Consider the following 20,662-nt stretch of genomic DNA (forward strand, 5'->3'; position numbering starts at 1 on the left):
CTGGTGTCATTCGTTTATGCTTGTGCTAGTTTGTAGCATTAAAATAAACACTCTATCTATTTTTTTTTTTGTTTAGATATTGCCTTATCAAAATATTTCAGGAGCCGTGACCTCACTCTCCACCCCAGGTTGTCTAAATCGCACAAAACTGATATAATCAAAACACTTCGGTAGTCGTGACGTCACTATTCAACCCATTATTTCCTCTAAATCACACCAAACTGGTGTCATTCATTTGTGCTGGTTTGTGCCATTAAAATAAACACTTTATCTATTTTCGTTATTTAGAAGAAATCAAAACACTTCGGTAGTCGTGACGTCACTGTCCAATCCATTATTTCCTCTAAATCACACCAAACTGGTGTCATTCGTTTGTGCTGGTTTGTGCTATTAAAATAAACACTATCTAGTTTCGTTCTTTAGATATAATCAAAACACTTCGGGAGTCGTGACGTCACCATTCAACCCATTATTTCCTCTAAATCACACCAAACTGGTGTCATTCATTTGTGCTGTTTTGTGCCATTTAAATAAACACTTTATCTGTTTTCGTTATTTAGATAAAATCAAAACGCTTCGGGAGTCGTGACATCATATCTAACCCATTATTTCCTCTAAAATCACACCAAATTGGCGTCATTCGTTTGAGCTGGTGTGTGCCATTAAAATAAACACTCTATCTATTTTTATTGTTTAGATATTGCCTTATCAAAATATTTTGGGAGCCGTGACCTCACTATCCACCCCAGGTTCGCACAAAATCGCACAAAACTGATATAATCAAAACACTTTGGGAGTCGTGATGTCACTATTCAACCCATTATTTCCTCTAAATCACACCAAACTGGTGTCATTCGTTTGTGCTGGTTTGTGCTATTAAAATAAACACTTTATCTAGTTTCGTTATTTAGATTAAATCAAAACACTTCGGGAGTCGTGACGTCACTATCCAACCCATTATTTCCTCTAAATCACACCAAACTGGTGTTATTTGTTTGTGCTGGTTTGTGCCGTTAAAGTAAACACTCTATCTATTTTTATTGTTTAGATATTGCCTTATCAAAATATTTCGGGAGTCGTGACCTCACTGTCCACCCCAAGTTGTCTAAATCGCACAAAACTGGTGTCATTCGTTTGTGCTGGTCTGTGCCATTAAAATAAACACTTTATCTATTTTTATTGTTTAGATATTGCCTAATCAAAACACTTCGGGAGTCGTGACGTCACTATCCAACCCATTATTTCCTCTAAAAGACACCAATCTGGTGTCATTTGTTTATGCTTGTGCTGGTTTGTGCCATTAAAATAAACACTCTATCTATTTTTATTGTTTAGATATTGCTTTATCAAAATATTTCGGGAGCCGTGACCTCACTCTCCATCCCAGGTTGTCTAAATCGCACAAAACTAGTGTCATTCGTTTGTGCTGGTCTGTGGCGTTAAAATAAACACTTTATCTATTTTTATTGTTTAGATATTGCCTAATCAAAACACTTCGGGAGTCGTGACATCACTATCCAACCCATTATTTCCTCTAAATCAGCGGTTCTCAAACTTTTTTCATCAAGTACCACCTCAGAAAAAAATTGTCTCTCCAAGTACCACCATAATAAAGTGTATTGAATAACAGTAGCTTAGTAGGCCTAATAAAGCAGCTACAATTCTGCTCAGTTCAAAAACCAGGCAGATTAATTTCTATTATTAAAAAAATTTATTATTTATTAAAAAATATATTATTTATATGTGTGTGTGTATATATATATATATATATATATATATATATATATATATATATATATATATATATATATATATATATATATATATATATATATATATATATGTATGTATGTATGTATGTATATGTATATATATATATATATATATATATATATATATATATATATATATATATATAAATGCACAATTTCGCACACACATACACACACATATGCACACACACACACACACGTCTGCAGCAGATGTTGCTTGTTCTGATGATGGCTGGATAAGATCGCTGCAGCTTTACCTGTTAGAAAGCAGCGTAAACATTCAGCACCATCTGCCACCACCATCACTCCATCTGTTTCTCTACAACTACACGTTCAATAACCTCAGGCAACAACGGCCTGTGAGCTGCTTCACGTACACTCACCGATCCTGATGCCTAACGAGTGCACTAATGCAGGCGGCTTCAGTTAATGATTGATAAATGTGACAGGAAACAGAGATGTCATGCTGGCTCTGGATAGTTTAGTGGTGATGGAGAAGTGTGTGGGATTAGCAGTGATGAGCGTTTGTTTACTGCACAGCACCCTCTTGTGGCACGGTTTCTAACTCGGTGTGATTACTAAAGCATGCTATGTTGTAATTCAAACTCATACTTAGAGTTAACAGTCTGCTCCATTTTTGACTTGTAAGAAATGCATGAAAATGTCAAAATATGCATATAAAAATAAAACAAAAACAGAAAGGGGTATATCTGTGTCAGGTTGTGGGAGTTCGGGTAGTTTGAAAGACCCACCCGTCACTGACAAAGGTCCAGAATTTGTCCATACATTTGGTCAATTGTCCTATTTTGACTGCGAAGCCATCATAAATTATGAAAATAACCCATAAAAGGCTTTAGGACCAGAAGTCTTTAGGTCTATGTTGTTAAACAGAAAAAATGTTTTACAAGGAACTTTTATTCTAAATCTTGGACCTTTTTCTTGGGAAAAAAAAGACCAATAAAAAAGTGTGAAGCACCAAAAGTGGCTCATATTAAAGTTAATTTTAATACTAATTTGGCTATTGTCGTTATCCATATACAGTATTTTCAAATGTACTTTTTTCTCAAGAGAGGCTAGAAAAATCATCAAGCTCTTATTATTATTATAAAAATTATTATTGATGTTGTTGTTGTTTGTTCAATTTTCAAATGGCCAAATTCTGACAGAGGAAAGTTGAAAGTGCTCCTCAGTTTGATATTTGCATCATAAATGACACAATAAACTACAGTTTTTAATTAAAAACTTTAGCAGATTACATTTTTCCCTTTAATATATGTAATACATTTGTTTTTTAAAAGAATGTTTTTCTTCATTTTTTTTATTCTAAATTTTAAGAAATAATTTTAGTAGGCTTACATCAAAAAGTGAGGTTATGATGACCATCGGACTAGCTAATCCAGCTAGAAAAAGTGCTTAAATGTCACTAAATGCAGCATTTAAGCCTTATAATTAAATACAAAATGAAGAAGGGTGAGGCAGTGGCGCAGTTGGTAGTGCTGTCGCCTTACAGCAAGAAGGTCACTGGGTCGCTGGTTCGTACCCCGGCTCAGTTGTGGCTCACCTCGGCTCAGTTGTCAGTTGTTTCTTTGTGGAGTTTGCATGTTCTCCCTGCCTTCGCATGGGTTTCCTCCGGGTGCTCCGGTTTCCCCCACAGTCCAAAGACATACGGTACAGGTGAATTGAGTAGGCTGAATTGTCCGTAGTGTATGAGTGTGTGTGTGTGTGTGTGGATGTTTCCCAGAGATGGGTTGCGGCTAGAAGGGCATCCGCTGTGTAAAAACTTGCTGGATAAGTTGGCGGTTCATTCCACTGTGGCGACCCCGGATTAATAAAGGGACTAAGCCGACAAGAAAATGAATGAATGAGTGAACTGCAAAGAGGTCAACTTTTGAGAAAAAGAACCACACCTTTCACCAGACTGACTACGGGCTTGTGTGTGTATATACAGCTGAATTCTGAATTATTATTTACTTTTTTTTTTTTTTTTTTTAATATTTACCAAATAATAATTGCCAGAGCAAGGAATTTTTCACAGTATGTCTGATGATATTTTTTCTTCTAATAATATTTTTTCTTATCATTTGTTTTATTTTGGCTAGAATAAAAGCCATTTTAAGGTCAAAATTTTTAGCCCCTTTAAGCTATTTTTTTAGTTATCTACAGAACAAACCATCGTTATACAATAACTTGCCTAATTAATCAAGTTAAGCCTTTAAATGTCACTTTAAGCTGAATACTAGTATCTTGAAAAGTGTCAAATTATGATTTTCATCATGGCAAATATAAAAGAAATGAGTTATTAAAACTTATGTTTAGAAATAAACTTCTCTCCATTAAATATAATTTAGGGAAACATATTTAAAGGAATTTAAATTTAAAAGGAGGGCTAATAATTCTTCAATACTTCCCTGCAGGCACAGGACGGCAACATTACGACATATTAATGTACCCCAATGTCATGGAGACATTGGATTTTGTTTAGAAATGAAAATCGAGTTGACGTCAGAACCCCTAACGTCAGGCCGACATCAATGTCCAACCTGAAATCAATCTAAAATCAACCAAATATCAACATGTAATCATGTTACACATTGAAATTGTGTGGATGTTACCACTGTGACATCTATCAGACCTTGGATTTTGGTCAAAAAACAACACAACCTAAGATCAACCAAATATCAACGTAATTTGACGTCGTTATTGGACGTTAAAAAAACGTTGTCCTTAGACGCTTGCCATACACTGAATTTTGGTCACCTGACGTCATGACCGAGTATTAATGTCTTATGACACAGGTGTCAAACTCAGTTCCAAAAGGGCCGCAGCTCTGCACAGTTTAGTTCCAACCCTAATTAAACACACCTGATCAAACTAATTGAGTCCTTCAGGCTTGTTTGAAACCTACAGGTAAGTGTGTTGGAGCAGGGTTGAAACTAAACTGTGCAGGGCTTAGGCCCTCCAGGAATTGAGTTTGACACTCCTGTCTTATAATGTTGTGTGCTTGCTGGGTATACACTACCTGACAAAAGTCTTGTCATTGATCTCAGTTGTAAGAGCAACAAATAATGACTTCAAATTGATCATTTGGAAAAGTGGCAGAAGGTCAATTTTTCAGATGAATCATCTGTTGAGCTGCATCTCAATCATCACAAATACTGCAGAAGACCTACTGGAACCAGCATAGACCCAAGATTCTTAGAGAAATCAGTCAGGTTTGGTAAAGGAAAAATCATGGTTTGGGGTTACATTCAGTATTGGGGTGTGCGAGAGATCTGCAGTGTGGATGGCAACATCCACAGCCTGAGGTATCAGGACATTTGTGCTGCCCGTTACATTACAAACCACAAGAGAGGACAAATTCTCCAGCAGGATAGCGCTCCTTTACATACTTCAGCCTCCACATCAAAGCTCATAGCAAAGAAGGTGAAGGTGCTCCAGGATTGGCCAGCCCAGTCATCAGATATAAACATTATTGAGCATGTCTGGGGTAAGATGAAGGAGGAGGCATTAAAGATGAATCCAAAGAGTCTTGATGAACTCTGGGAGTCCTGCAAGAATGCTTTCTTTGCCATTCCAGATGACTGTTAAGAAGTGATTTGAGTCATTGCAGAGATGTATGGATGCAGTCCTCCAAGATCATGATGGAGTCAGACACAATATTCTATATATATAAATTGTTTCCACGGCAGCATGACTTTATATTCTATACTGGACATTATTTCTGTTTGGTGACAAGACTTGTCTAAGCAAAGTCAGACCTTACTGTCCTAATGAAGTCATTAAAAAAATCAAGGCATGATCATATTTTATTTTAGGAAAATAAGCATAATCTAGAGGCCTTTGTCTTTCAAATAAGCCACTTCTGATACCAAATGATCAACTAGAAGTCAAGTTATTATTTTTTGTTCCTAAACGTGGATAGGCGACAACTTTTGTTAGGTAGTGTATATTGTATATTATTATTATTTCCATGGACATGGAAACACTGTCTGCGCCGAGCACGCGGTATTCTTAAGAATACCTCTCACCCTGCTCACAGACTGTTCTCTCCTGCCTTCCGGCAGGCGCTTCAGACTCCCCCTGGACAAAAAACCAGCAGACTGAGGAACAGCTTTTTCCCCAGAGCTCTCCTCAAACTTAAAATCCTCACAATCACGGCACTGTTTAACATTTGCACATTTAAAATTTGCACATATTCATTGCACTACATTGCGCTGATTCACTTATTTGAACTGTACATACCCACTGCACATGTACATTTGTAATTATGTACACACCCACTGTACATATACATTTGTAATTATGTTCATCTATCTGCACACTTCTGGTTATTAATAGCACCTGTACATATATTCATCCATTGTAAATCTCTGTTCATAGCTAATACACCCTGTATATAATGTTGATAGCACATCCATCTGTAAATATCACCATAGTTTTTCTATAACTGCACTTTATAACTTATACCTGTATCTTGCACTTGCTGATATTGCACTGCTGGTTAGACCTAAACTGCATTTATATTATATATATATATATATATATATATATATATATATATATATATATATATATATATATATATATATATATATATATATATTGTCACACAACCAGCGATCGCTCTTCAGAGATCGCTGGTTCTCACATGAACTTCAGGACTACACTTCCGCATTTCCCAGGACTACATTTTCATACATGCACTGCTCCCAGACACCCATGCTCACACATCTAGCTTGATTACAATCACCAGCTGAACCTTGTCACAGACTGATAGCCTACCATACATAAACCACTCATGAACTCATCCAGTTTGCCGAGTCTTGTTAGCTGTACCAGTAGCATTACGAAGTGTTTTCCCTGTCTAGTTTTCCTGTGTTTAGATCTTAGCCTTGTTTATCTGTGTTCTCCTGTTTAGCCGCCTACCTTTCGACCTATTGCCAGTTTATATGACAATGATTCTGGATTTGCCTACACATACCCGTTTGCACCTGTATGACCACTGCTTGCCTGACGCTGAATAAACCTGCATATTGGATCTTACCTCTTACCTCTGTAACTCCACCCCAGTCGTTATATATATAATTATCTTTTACCCCTATATCTCACTCACTTTTTAGACCTATTTGATTTGTATATGCACACCTTTTGGTAAACCACTGCAGCATGAAATATTAAAAGCTTATGCAAGATAAATGTATTTTTAATTTTTTTTTTCTTTTTTTCGTTTTGTTAGAAATAAACTCTGTTGCATTTAATTAATTACAATTATTAATTATTAATGCTAGTAGTTCTGAGACAAATTCTCAGAAATTCCCATATTTTTTTTACAATAATATACATTTGACACATAGTAAAAAATGTGTTTAAAATTTTTTTAATTATTCATTATATATATATATATATATATATATATATATATATATATATATATATATATATATATATATGTATGTATGTGTGTGTGTGTGTGGTTTATTTATAAAATAATTTCAAGAGGAACATGTGCTTATGATTGAACACTGCTAGACCGGCATTAAAGTGCATTAAGTGGTGGAAAGAGTACTGAAAAATCGTACTCAAGTAAAAGTACCATCACTTGCCTAAAAGTGTAGTGTGAGTGTAGTGAAAGTATCTGTTGTAAATATTACTCAAACTATTAGTAAAACGTAGAGCTCTCAAAAGTACTCAAGTGGAGTAGTGAGTATTTCGCTGTTAAAAGTTGATGCGTTTACATGTAATTTGAGCATGTGAGTGTGTTGATTTTAGGTTGTGTTAGAAAGTGACCAAAATCCAACGTCGAGCCAATGTCTTAAACCAAAGTCACATAGACGTCAAATACTGATATTTATTCATCTGGTATGGCAACCAAAATCCAACATCTGATAGACGTCAAAGTGGTGACGTCCACACAACGTCAAGCTGTAACATCATTAGATGTTGATATTAGGTTGATTTTAGGTTAGACGTTGGACATTGACGTGTGCCTGACGTTTTAACAAATTAGTTACTTTACACTACTGAATACACAATCCACCAATCAGTCAATTTCTAACTTCTAACTTCTCAATTTCTAAATTCTTACCCGTCTCTTCGTTTTGAAGAATCCCCCCTTCCATCCCTACTCCTCCTCCCTTTCTAGACAGGGCAGCATGGCAGTCCAGTGGTTAGCACTGTTGCCTCACAGCAAGAACGTCACTGGTTCAAGTCCTTACCAAGCCAGCCGACATTTCTGTGTAGAGTTTACATGTTCTCCCCGTGCTCGCGTGGGTTTGCCCTAGGTTCCCCAGTTTCCTCCCACAGTCCAAACACATGCGACATAGGTGAATTGAACCAACCAAATTGGCACCATTGACAAAAACCCCTTTCACACAGTGATACCGTTAAATATCTGGAAAATTTCCAGAATGACTTTACCGGTAAATTCAAGAAAGCGCTGTTCACACAGGCGAGGACGTTACGGAATTTTTCCAGAAAAGATCGTTTACACATCCATTCCAAAATACCGGTAAATTCTGACATCATTTACCACAAATAAGTTTAAACGGCTGCACTTGTATTTGTAAACATTTGATTACATTACAAAATCTATGGATGATCAGTACTGTGAACAACTTCGATGAAAGCATATAGAAAAACACTTTTGCATGTCGAGATGTTCATAATATGTGTGTGTGCTACTGGCTGTTTCACAGGCACACGGAAAGCTTGAAGGTAAACAAACAGCGGCTTATCATAAGCATCTTGTCGATGATTATTTACACAGTTGGCATTAAGAAAAACATATAAACGTGATCTGACTAACTTCTAGCAGCTAAATGCGTCTGGGAAAATATTCAAAGGCTTTTATTCTCATAAGCCGCGCAGACGTAAATGCGTCTGACTGTTCTGATCGGCTAAAGCAGACGTCTCTTTCCGGCAATCTTCCTTCTGCATTCACACAGCGCAGCATTCCGGCAAATTACCGGTAATGTTACAACTTCTCTTTCCGGAAAATAGCCAGACCTGTTCACACATACAACCTGTCCGGAAAATTGCCGGTAATTTTCCGGAAAGGTCTGTATGTGTGAAAGGGGCTAAAGACTAGCCAGCAGAATTTCATATTTGTAACTTGCAGCAGGGTAGTTCTCGAGATCTACCTTAGCTCAAACTCCCCTTATACCCTTCAAATGGGAGGGACCCCCGGTCTCGAGAATCTTCTGAGCTCAGGGCTCTGGAAAGCATGCCAAACAAGCTTTAAAATCAATCATCAGCTAAGTGTGAACTCTTTCAATATTTTTCATCAATATCAATTCATTTCTTATTAGTAAATCATTAAATGTATTTTATTATTTCTTTGCAGGGTCTTTACATTTCTTGATTTCAATGAATAAAATAGGGAAATTCAATAATAACCAAGTAAAACAGTCCAATTCAAACTTTCTCTCATAAATGATGTGTTTGCTAGTTAACGGCAATGCTGTTCTTTTTATCATGATGATTTTCACAAACGCAAAAGTAGCATACAGATAATAAACATGTTATAAAGGGTAAAACAAACTCTTAGCGCTTATTAGCATGCTTCAGGACCCTCCAAAACTGCTCATGCTATAACTTCAACTATAGATGCTCTCACTGTTTTCATTCTACGATTTGGATTATTTCAGAATGTACCGTAGTTTTGGTCTGACCTGTAGTTTGGTGATATGCTGGGATGGTGCATTGATGCCCAGCTCCTCCAGCGGGTATATTATCTGTCGTCTCGGACTCACAGGCACCATGAAGTTCAGCACGGCTGTCAGAGAGTGAGCGCTGACGTTCTGAGAACAAACAGGACAAATGAAGACGTGTTGATGAGCAAATAATGCCACATGAGAAGAGCTTTTATAAAACTCTCCAGCAGCGGTGTCTGATTTCTTGATATTACAAGACCTCGATGTATCGTCAGGAGTATCAGGTATTTATTTTGCATTGTCTCTATGTTTTTTGACCCTAGAAGTTGTTGTTTACTTGCATTTATGAATGACCATTGTATAAGCTAAAAACCTAATTGTTCTTTAAATTCTCCTTTAACAGAAGAAACAATTAAGCTGTACATCTACTATGGCCTGAGGGTAAGTGAACAGCAAATGTAAATTTTTAGGTCCACTATCTTTTTAGTCTTTAGAAAATAAAAGTCATTCAGTTGTTTTACTTCTTAACACTTTGTCGTACACTGTAAACCCTAATATGTTGTCTTTACTTAAACAATCAAGTAAAGTTCATTGAACAATACTTAAAATTTAGCACTTTGGTTTTGTAACCTAAAAATATGAGTTATTTTAACTTATATACAATGTGTCACTGACTCGGTCCCAGTCATTCCCCTCGCTGGCCAGCAGAGGTCACCATCCCCGGACTTTTAAGCATTACATCATCCATCTATACTGATTGTGCACACCTGAACTGAATTCCGTTAACGACCCACGCTCCCTATATAAACCACACTCAAACACCAGTTCATTGCGAAGTCTTGTTTAGCCCCGGCCAGCATTACTGAGCGTTCTTTCCTGCCTGATCTTCTGTGTATAACCCCGGACGGTTTCTGACTCTGAGTTGTCTTCTGCCTGCCCACGACCCTTGCTTGTTACACAGACTCTGAACCACGCTGCCTGCCCTCGACCCAAGCCTGTCTTTAGGATTCTGAACCACGCCACCTGCCACTGAGCTATGCCTGGTAAATCACTCTGTGTCTGTCAGCCGCCAGCCCCACGACCATTATTGATTACTGTTGATGTGTGTTCGCACTTTAGTGCGTATTGGATGTTTGTGTTTGACTGCGTCTAATAAATACTGCAAAATGGATCCCTTCGTGTCAGTCTCCCCGTTACACAATGAAAATGCATAAACTTAATATTTCAAGTATAGTAAGCTCAAAATCACAATCCTTTGAAAAAAAAAAAAATTGGTCATTTTTAATGTAGTCTTGACTGTAAAATTCTAATATGTGCAACCTTTTAGGGCAGGTTCTTTTTTAAATTAGAAAACAAGGCTTTATGTGTAATTATTAATTATTGGAATAAATGGCTACTAATTTTCTTTTAAACATATTTTTTAATAGCATATAATTACACACACACAGAAGCACACAGTGAACTGAACAATTTACCAAACCGGCAAGTTAAATAAACCTAAATATGCAACTTTTGGGAGACTTCATTACTCAAATAAATTGAGGCAACGAGTTTACTCAATTAATTTTGTTCAGTCAAATTATCAGGGTTTTCAGTGTAACTCCAAACATCGCGACACCACAAAACGCAATAAAAGGTATCTTTTTCATTTCAAATGTGTTTCGGTCCTGACCATCTGTGACAGTGATGCATACATTTTTTTATTTTAGTTTCAATTTTCTACGTTAACAGTATAAACTGCAATGACAATGATCACCTCAGGTACTGATTATGGGCTTTATTTAGTGTTAAATTCTACCAATGTGAGTTTGAATACCATGATATGTGACATTTATTACCATACTACTGAAAGCAGCAGGAGATAGCTTACCTCATCTTTAAAATTAAACAACTAATAAACGGTTTAGTGAAAAGTGAAAGTCAGAACTGTGCAAGTTTGTGCAAGGTTACTTTGAGGCTGGGTTTAGAGTTGGGGTAGGTGTGGACATTCATAAAGCACAATATTGGACTCAACCACCAGGCCGCAGACCGGTACCGGTCCGTGGATCAATTGGTACCGGGCTCAACAGGAAATCGTTAATTATTTCCTTTTTATTTATTATGTGGGTCTGAACTGTCATGTTCACCTGCAAACAACCACCAGATGTCGCTGGTAAACATTCACACACAAACATTTACACTCATTGAACTACATATCTGCCATGTTATGGACTACAACACCCAGTCATGCCACACACACACAACCGGTTCCAGATCCACGCTGATTGCACTCTCACAGCTGAAGCCACTCACACAATGATTATTTGGACTATTTAAACCCCTCTTTTCCACACACATGTTGCCGAGTCTTGTTAGCTGTATCAGTGACATTACAACGTGTTTTCCTTTGTCTGCCTTTGCCGTGTTTTGATCCTTGCGTTGTTTATTTATTTAATTCTGTTTGCTGCCTGCCTCTGACCATCTGCCTGTTGTTTTGACTTCGACTCTGGATTGCCCTCAAACACCTGTTTGCCTGTATTGACCACTGCTTGCCTGACAATTCTAATAAACCTGCACGTGGATCCAAACTTCTGTTGTTGGTGTCTCTCCCCTGCGTTACATGAAAACTCTTAACTCTTAGATTTATTTAAAAATAAATCTTTTATTTTGAAAAGTCTTTTATTTTGAAAAATGACCATATTCTCTCGCTTGAATCTTGGTCACTTTTGGTGGATGAAGGAAGTAATAAAGACAGGACTTGTGTGCCAAACGCAGCACCTGTCTGAAGATATAATTAGTGTAATGCTGGAAATTTCTATTTTAGAAGCTGTTTATATTTCTGCGACGTCACGGTAAAACAACAGCTTAAACTACTGTGGCATTGATCACCTCAGGTACTGATTATGTGCTTAAATCAGTGTAAATGTTGCCAATGTGAGTCTGAAAAAACAGTGCCTTTTTTTTCCTACAGTGCCTCACCCTAAATTGATTTAAGAAAACAGTACAAAAATACACATATATATATATATATATATATATATATATATATATTAGGGATGTAACGGTATTGTAAATACCGTCATACTGCAATAGCAATTTTTTTCAATATTACCGTAGTTGCATGACTCGATAAAACTATAGGTCTTCTGAGAAAATTTGCTCAGGCGAATGAAGCGAACGGGAGGTAGCGGAAACTACAATTCCCATCAGCCCAGCCGTGGCCATCATCCTTTGCGGTCTGTTGTCGCTACAGATCCAGTAATGCGGAAATGGAGTGTGCTGCTAGAAGCGGGGAAGAAAAAGAGCTGGAAATGATCGAACCTAAAGTGGGTTTTAAATCGGATGTGTGGAAGCATTTCGGTTTCTCTGATGGTGTTGTTGTTGTTGCCGCGTGCGTACTGAATATCGGTGTTGTCGCGCGCCTACTGAAGGGCGGGACGGAGGGTGTGTCGCGTCGCGGGGGCACTTTTGATCATTTTGGAAGGGCACTTTCTATCCAAGACTAAAAAGGGCATGTGGACTGCACAGGTTGAGCCCTATGTGTGCAAGTGCCTACAAGTTGGGGAATACGACTAATAATCAGTCATGGGGACTGCAGAAACACAGCACACTGTTCAGATTGATGCGGACATTGACTTGTACCGCAAAGAGAGCTCTATCTCACTCATGGCTTGTCCTCTCAAGTGGGAGAAAGACAATGTACAACGTTACCCACTGCTGTCAACCTGGGCATATCTCTGTCCCAGAAACCTCAGTCCCAAATGAGAGGGTTTTTTTCTGTTGCAGGGGACATTGTAAATGCCCAGAAATACCAGCTTTTACCAGATTATATTTATATGATAATTTTCCTTAAATTAATTCCTTAGATTAACCCATCGCTATCTAATTGAGTGAGTGAGTGAGTGAGTTATTAAATGTTGAATGTGATGAGTTTTCAACAATACAAAATTTAAACTTTATTTTTTTACATGGTTTAATAATGTTTTGTTATTAAAATTGAAGTTCCTGTTTCAAAGCTTTCAGATAGATGGCTAATTTGTATGTCATTGACACTTTTGGCACTTCTTTGTGGTATTTTCATTAGTTTTGTTTTTCCTGTAAATGATTCAATAAATACCGTACCGTGCCATTCACACCGAGGTATTACCGTACCGTGAAATTCTGATACAGTTACATCCCTAATATATATATATATTAAATAAAAATATATAATAATAAAATAAAAATATATAATAATATATATATATATATATATATATATATATATATATATATATATATATATATATATATATATATATATATATATATATATATATATTATTATATATTTTTTTAATTTTGTTGTGTGCTCACCTTATGGCAGTGATGGGGTGGATGGAGGAGGTAATAAAGACAGGACTTGAGTGCCAAAAGTAGAACCTCTCTGAAGTGTACATGGTGTAATGCTGAAAATGTCTATTTTAGAAGCTGTTTATATTTCTGCGACGTTGCGGTAAAACAACAGGATAAACTACTATGGCTATTATCACCTCAGGTACTGATGATGTGCTTTATTTCGTGTAAATCTTACTTTTTTCTCCCACAGTCCAGACACTTAAATTGATTTAAGAAAACAGCACAAAAATACTGAATTTTTGTGGTAATTTCTGTTGCCTGCTCACCTTATAACAGTCATGGGGTGGAGGGAGGAGATAATAAAGACAGGACTTGTGTGCCAAACGCAGCACCTCTCTGAAGATATACTTGGTGTAATGCTGGAAAACAGGGCTGAGGAGAAAATGGCACAGTCGACCGTGTTCCTCTCGCTGGTTGTGGCTGAAGTACATGAACCGCTCAATGTCAAAATTCGCTCGGATGAACTCAATGTCCTGTGAAAGAATGTAGAACACAACTCTTAAGGTTTTTTGGGGGACAACTTAATCGTTTTAACAAATTGAAGTGAATTGAACATAAACAATTGTGTTTACTTAACTGATTTGTGTAGGGTCAACATGAAGGAATTGTGTGGTACCAAACGTTTTTTACAGTGTATGGTTCCCACCGCTCAAACATTGTTTGCTGGTAGCTCAAACTACTTATTTAAAATGAGCTTAAACAACCAACAGAGGCTCATTCTGAAAACGTAGCCCTATATACATTTCTGGACATTGCGAATTATGTAGCCAGAGCTACGTATGGCTGCATTTCGTCTTTAAAACGAACGCTACGGGGTGGTATGACGCCATTCCTTTTCACCCTAACAGCTGACTGCTTGCCTCCGTATGGACGGCTTTCCTGCTGTAAACAGTTTGTCCGGTAGCTGGTTGATAAGTCAGTCAGTCATTCAGTCATTCATTCAGTCATTTAGTCAGTCAGTCAGTCAGTCAATCAGTCAGTCGACAGCAGCCTCTGGTGGATTTATGGAGAACAGCAGGCATGAATGGCACTAGTGAATGAAATTTGAGATCTGAAAAAAAGCATACAAAGTGGCCACTAGTAGATTCTCGAAAACAAAAACTGCAAAAAAGAAAAAAAACATACCTCCTGGGAAGTATTTTGCTCTCTTCAGAAATGTATTTAAGGCTATGTTTTCAGAATGAGCCTGGGTTGCAAACAACACAATTCTTGCGTTTTTGGGGGGAAACAAGTGTTTTATGTTCAATCCTCTTGAATTTAAGTTAACTTAATTCCTTGACGTTGTCCCAACACAAATGGATTGTGACTGTGGTACCTTGCATTTTTACAGTGCACACCTAAAGCTTTTTTTTGCATTTCAGGCAATTTTATCAGGTTTTTGGCCTCAAACTTCTCCTGTGTGAAGCCCTAGTATGGAGGTTTTTTCCTGACAAAAAATAAATAAAAATTCAAATGCCTAAAAAGATCAAATAATAAAACAAACTTTCAAAACAATTTTTTTTGACTGCCATCATTTAGCGTGCAATGTAAAAATATCTGTAAATTGACAGTTGTACATATTTTGTGATTCATGTTCAGTTTGTTGTTGTGATTCATGTTTCATGGCTGGTCTGAGTATTTCAGAAGCTGCTGATCTACTGGGATTTTCACGCACACCTATCTCTAGAATTTACAGAAAATGGTCTGAAAATTAGGAAATATCCAGTGAGCGGCAGTTCTGTGGGCGCAAATGCTTTGTTGATGCCAGAGGTCAGAGGAGAATGGCCAGACTGGTATCAGCTGATAGAAAGGCAACAGTAACTCAAATAACCACTCATTACAACCGAGGTCTGCAGAAGAGCATCTCTGAACGCACAACACGTCCAACCTTGAGGCGGATGATTTACAGCAGCAGCAGACCACACCGGATGCCACTCCTGTCAGCTAAGAACAGGAAACTGAGGCTACACTTCACACAGGCTCACCAAAATTGGTTTTGGATTTTTTCAAAGTGGCACACTTTAGTACCAATTGAGCATTGTGTCAATGCCACAGCCTACCTGAGTATTGTTGCTGATCATGTCTATTCCTTTATGACCACAGTGTACTCATCTTCTGATGGCTACTTCCAGCAGGATAACACACCATGTCATAAAGCGCGAATCATCTCAGACTGGTTTCTTGAACATGACAATGAGTTCACTGATCTCAAATGGCCTCCACAGTCATCAGAACTCAAATTAATTAAGCACCTTTGGGATGTGGTGAAACCGGAGATTCGCATCATGGATGTGCATGATGCTATCATGTCAATATGGAGCAAAATCTCTGAGGAATATTTCCAGTACCTTGTTGAATCTATGCCAAGAAGGATTAAGGCAGTTCTGAAGGCAAAAGGGGGTCAAACCCGGTACTAGAAATGTGTATCTAATAAAGTGGCCGGTGAGTGGATTATCTCTAAAACAATATCTAGTCTCAAACTACTAAAATGCCAATAAAAGTCACTTTGATAAACTGAGTTGAATTTTTTTTCAATATCAAATGTCGACAGAGCAGAGGTCAACATCCAGCATAATAATGCTAATCATGCAATTAACCAGTATTTTTACAGTGTAGTGATACAAATCCGTGATGTCAAGACCTGGCTGGCTGTGCATTTATCTGAAAATAATGTGCACACCTTAGAATGTTCATCAGCAAAATATTCACCTCTTCGTCTCTGGTGATTATCAAACCAACAACTCGGCCATCAACATGAGCCACAAATGCCTGAAGAGCAGTTCCGTCCTGAGGAGGAGAAACAGTGTTTAAATCATCTGTCTACAGTCTGAGATCAAGTGTGTGGGTTTCATTGACAGACCGAGTTTTTTCGGGCCTGCAGGAACAGATCCAGATCTTCAATGATGGAGTCTCTCTGGCTGAGACTTTCGGTTAAACTCTGGACTGCTGGGATATCTGACGACACCGCCACACGCACCTCCAGTCTCCTGAGAATATACAGAAAGTTATACGGTTTCTGAAGCACAAATAAATCCATGATCCAGGTCTGTATTGTTAAAGTTTTACTTGTTATAACTTTACAATAAGGTTTCATTTGTTTACATTTTGTTAAGTCTCTAAACATTTGATGTATGAATGACTTTTTCATTGCCAGTGTGTGAATGGTCTGTAAACCAACAATATCTGACGGCAGTTTGGCCACTTTTTGATTTAGTGGCTAATTCAAATGAATTTGTACGATCTTCTTTGTACAATTTAGTACAAATTGCTTATCCCCAATGACGATGGGTTTAGGGATGGGGTTTGGTGCCACGAGTCCTTTTAAAAATCTTATATTTTTGTTTGACTGAACTCTTACGACTGATCTCGTATCTTTGTCAGCTCAATTAGATGATTCAGTACCTGGTCAGTCCCCATCTGTGACACAGGTAGAGTTCCTGCGGGAAGGTGCTGGTGTCACGAGGAGCGACTCTGATGAAGGACTGAAGCAGCGGGAAATCTGCAGCCTGCTTAGGTACGGAGATCACACAGAAATCCCGCTCCTGTGGACAGTGTTGTGGAAAGTTATACTTGTAAAAACTTGAGTTACTTTGAAAAAGGAACTAGAAATGTTTTTTAAGAAACGTTTTTAAATGCTTTTTAAAGTTAATAAAATATCCTTTTCTTAGTTTTATATACACTATCTGACAAAAGTCTTGTCGTCGATCTCAGTTGTAAGAGCAACAAATAACTTGACTTCCAGTTGATCATTTGGAAAAGTGGCTGAATGTTCCTTACAAACATATTTTTGTCGCATATTAGTAGACCACTGTAATCTACAAATGTGGGTCCACACAAAACAAAACCTTTGTTGCGGCACACTTATAAGCGCAACACTGACGACCCATGTCTCAGAACCATTCTTGGTCCCACTTTATATTAAGTGTCCTTAACTACTATGTACTTACATCAAAAAATAAATACAATGTACTTACTGTGTTTATAATGTATTTGAGAACACTTGTGGTGCTTTTGAGTTGGGATAGAGGTTGGGTTATGGACAGGTTTGGTGGCATGGGTAAGTTTAAGGGTAGGTTAAGGTGTAAGGGATGGTCAACAGTGTATTTACAAATGTAATTACAAAAGTTATTTACAGATGTAATTACATACATGTATTTAATTAAGCATAAGTGCACAGTAAATACATGTATTTACACAATAAGTACATTGAAACAAACTATTAATTCCTATGTAAGTACATATTAGTTAAGGCCACTTAATATAAAGTGGGACCCAATTCTTCTTCTTCCACTTGTTTTAATTATGGTTGGCAGCACAACATGGCGTCTCTCTGAACACTCTAACAGGTAAAAAGAGTCTTCAAAGCTATATCATGCATGTTAATGATGTTGCACCTCAGTTACAGTAGAGCTCGCTGAAGTCTTTCTCATGAATTATTGCTGAAAACTCCAAGACGTCACGTTGTACCGGCCGGTACAGACATCAAATCTCCAAGCTGGAATTTACACAATGATCTCATCGCTGTGACGCAGCTTCAAAATTTCTTTTCAATCCAGAAGAACAAATTTGCTCGAAATAATGCAAAAACAACCAATTTTCTTTTTTTTGTGTGAAATATATGTGTCCTAATAGTGTTTTAAGCAACATTTGACACGTATATGACTGTCAACAACTCAAAACCTTATTGTTATTACAATTATAACTTATTGTTTCTTATTGTGTAGGTTATGTGTTAACTATGAGTTAACTATTTATAGTAGGCTTTATAGTTAGATTACCGCTCTGGTATGTTAGTTATTTACATGTTTAAATATTGCTCTTAAATCCTAGTGCTATTATTTATGTGGCACTGTGAGACACAACATTTCATTCCACTTTGTGTACAAACATACAGTTGAAGTCAATATTATTAGCCCCTTTTTCTTCTTTTTTAAATATTTCCCAAATGATGTTTAACAGAGCAAGGAAATTTTCACAGTAAGTCTGATAATATTTTTTCTTCTTCAAAGAGTCTTATTTGTTTTATTTCGGCTAGAATGAAAGCAGTTTTTAATTTTTTAAAACACCATTTTAGGGACAAAATTATTAGCCCCTTTAAGCTATATTTTTTTTTTCTCGATAATCTACAGAGCAAATCACTGTTATACAATAACTAGCCTAATTACCCTAACCTGCTTAGTTAACCTAATTAACATAGTTAAGCCTTTAAATGCCACCTTAAGCTGTATAGAAATGTCTTGAAAAATATCTAGTCAAATATTATTTACTGTCATCATGGCAAAGATAAAATAAATCAGTTATTAGAAATGAGTTATTAAAACTTTTATGTTCAGAAATGTGTTGAAAAAAAACTTCTCTCTGTTAAACAGAAATTAGGAAAAAATAAGGGGGCTAATAATTCAGGGGGGCTGATAATTCTGACTTCAACTGTATAGCGGAATACAATAAAGCTTAACTTAACACTTTAGCATTTGAATATTCGCTTTACTTAGCCAGCTCATGCACTTACCGGGAAAAGTTTGAACAGGTACGGCAGGAAATCGGCTGATCTGTAGGGAAAGAGAAATAACAAAAGAAATGAAAGCCGTTCAGTATAGCGGCATTGATTTGGCCTCTAGAATGAAAGTGTGGTCTTGTTGCTCTCGCTGTCACTTTAAGCATTCTACTCATTAATTACATGTTCATGCTCTGTGGGGAGCGACAGGCCTCCATATTCCACAACAGCTGGCCAATAAGGTGGCACACAGACCAGCGCAGCAGGAGCCAATAACACTCAGACTGATTTCTACAGCAGCCACTGGAGCTCGGCCAGACAGACAGACCGCTTTCAGTTAACCACATTCATTTAACCAGTAGGCCTACAAGTTTTCGGACTTCTGACTGACTGCTGATTTACTGTACAATAGGCAGACCCACGCAGAGTCAGTGCCCGCAGAACTCTTTTTAAGCCCATAGAGTCGATTTTTTTGTTTGTAAACAATATATTTATTCAGTTTTTATATTAATTTCAGTCATTACTGATGAATATGCAAATGATTATATGATTTATTTACAATACAGATTGTAAGGTAGTATTTTGAAATAATGATCATTTGGTATCAGAAGTGGCTTATATGAAAGGCAAAGGCCTCTAGATTACACAAATATGATCATGCCTCGATTTTTCATTATTTAATTAGGGCAGTAAGACAGAAGTCTTGTCACTTAACTAATATAGAATATTATAGAATAATATAGAACAGGGATTCGCAAACTTTTGTATCCCGGGACCCACCAAGGCAAGTAATTCAATCTCAAGCCCCACCGTAATATTGTTTTATGGAAAAATGGGTAAAAAAAAATGTATCCATACTGTAACGACGGGGAGTGACACTCAAAACAGAAGGAAAGATCCACATACAGGTTTATTCAAAGTCAGGCAAGCGATGGTCAATTCAGGTGCAAACAGATATATGCAGACAATCCAGAATCGTAGTCAAGTACTAGGCAAAAGGTCAAAAGGCAGGCGGCAGACAAGGACAAAAGTATAAGCTAGGCTAATAATCAAAAACACGGCAAAGGCAGACAAAGGAAACGTGTTGTAATGTCACTGATACAGCTAACAAGACTCGGCAACGTGTGTGGAAAAGAGGGGTTTAAATAGTCCAAATAATCATTGTGTGAGTGGCTTCATCCGCTTGTTAAGTGTGACGTCACGCGAAGCGGCTTCCGGGTCCAAGCGCTCTATTCAACTGAATGGGGAGACTCATGAAATGGTAATAATAAACGTTTACAAAGCGATTTAATACTTTCGAAAATCACGATCGCAGTATATATGTCCATGCCTAATATCCGATGGCCAGAAAGTGATTATTTTTTTATAAATTGTAAAATTTTTGCCAT

General features: G+C 37.3%; 1 protein-coding gene and 1 long non-coding RNA gene across 10 annotated transcripts in view; one reads left to right on the forward strand and one right to left on the reverse strand.

Annotated features, from left to right (window-relative positions):
* Positions 1–20,662, reverse strand: part of cfap61 (cilia and flagella associated protein 61) — a 110,198-nt gene that overhangs the window by 64,389 nt on the left and 25,147 nt on the right. For 6 of the 9 annotated variants that reach the window (XM_001342490.10, XM_017352573.4, XM_073933759.1 and 3 more), the window contains 6 exons: positions 19,290–19,329; positions 17,183–17,322; positions 16,641–16,767; positions 16,490–16,567; positions 14,068–14,274; positions 9,443–9,571 (listed from right to left, as the gene is read on the reverse strand). In XM_001342490.10, the coding sequence (XP_001342526.6) occupies positions 9,443–9,571; positions 14,068–14,274; positions 16,490–16,567; positions 16,641–16,767; positions 17,183–17,322; positions 19,290–19,329 (721 nt within the window). The remainder of the gene's footprint in view (positions 1–9,442; positions 9,572–14,067; positions 14,275–16,489; positions 16,568–16,640; positions 16,768–17,182; positions 17,323–19,289; positions 19,330–20,662) is intronic. The other 3 variants (XM_073933760.1, XM_073933761.1, XM_073933762.1) reach the window with 1 other exon arrangement.
* On the forward strand, positions 8,480–10,593 carry LOC137488702 (uncharacterized). The gene is made up of 3 exons (XR_011007872.2): positions 8,480–9,708; positions 9,828–9,865; positions 10,386–10,593. It is a non-coding gene; the product is annotated as an uncharacterized lncRNA (long non-coding RNA).

Source organism: Danio rerio, chromosome 20, assembly GCF_049306965.1.
Source record: "Danio rerio strain Tuebingen ecotype United States chromosome 20, GRCz12tu, whole genome shotgun sequence".
Classification (NCBI taxonomy): domain Eukaryota; kingdom Metazoa; phylum Chordata; class Actinopteri; order Cypriniformes; family Danionidae; genus Danio; species Danio rerio.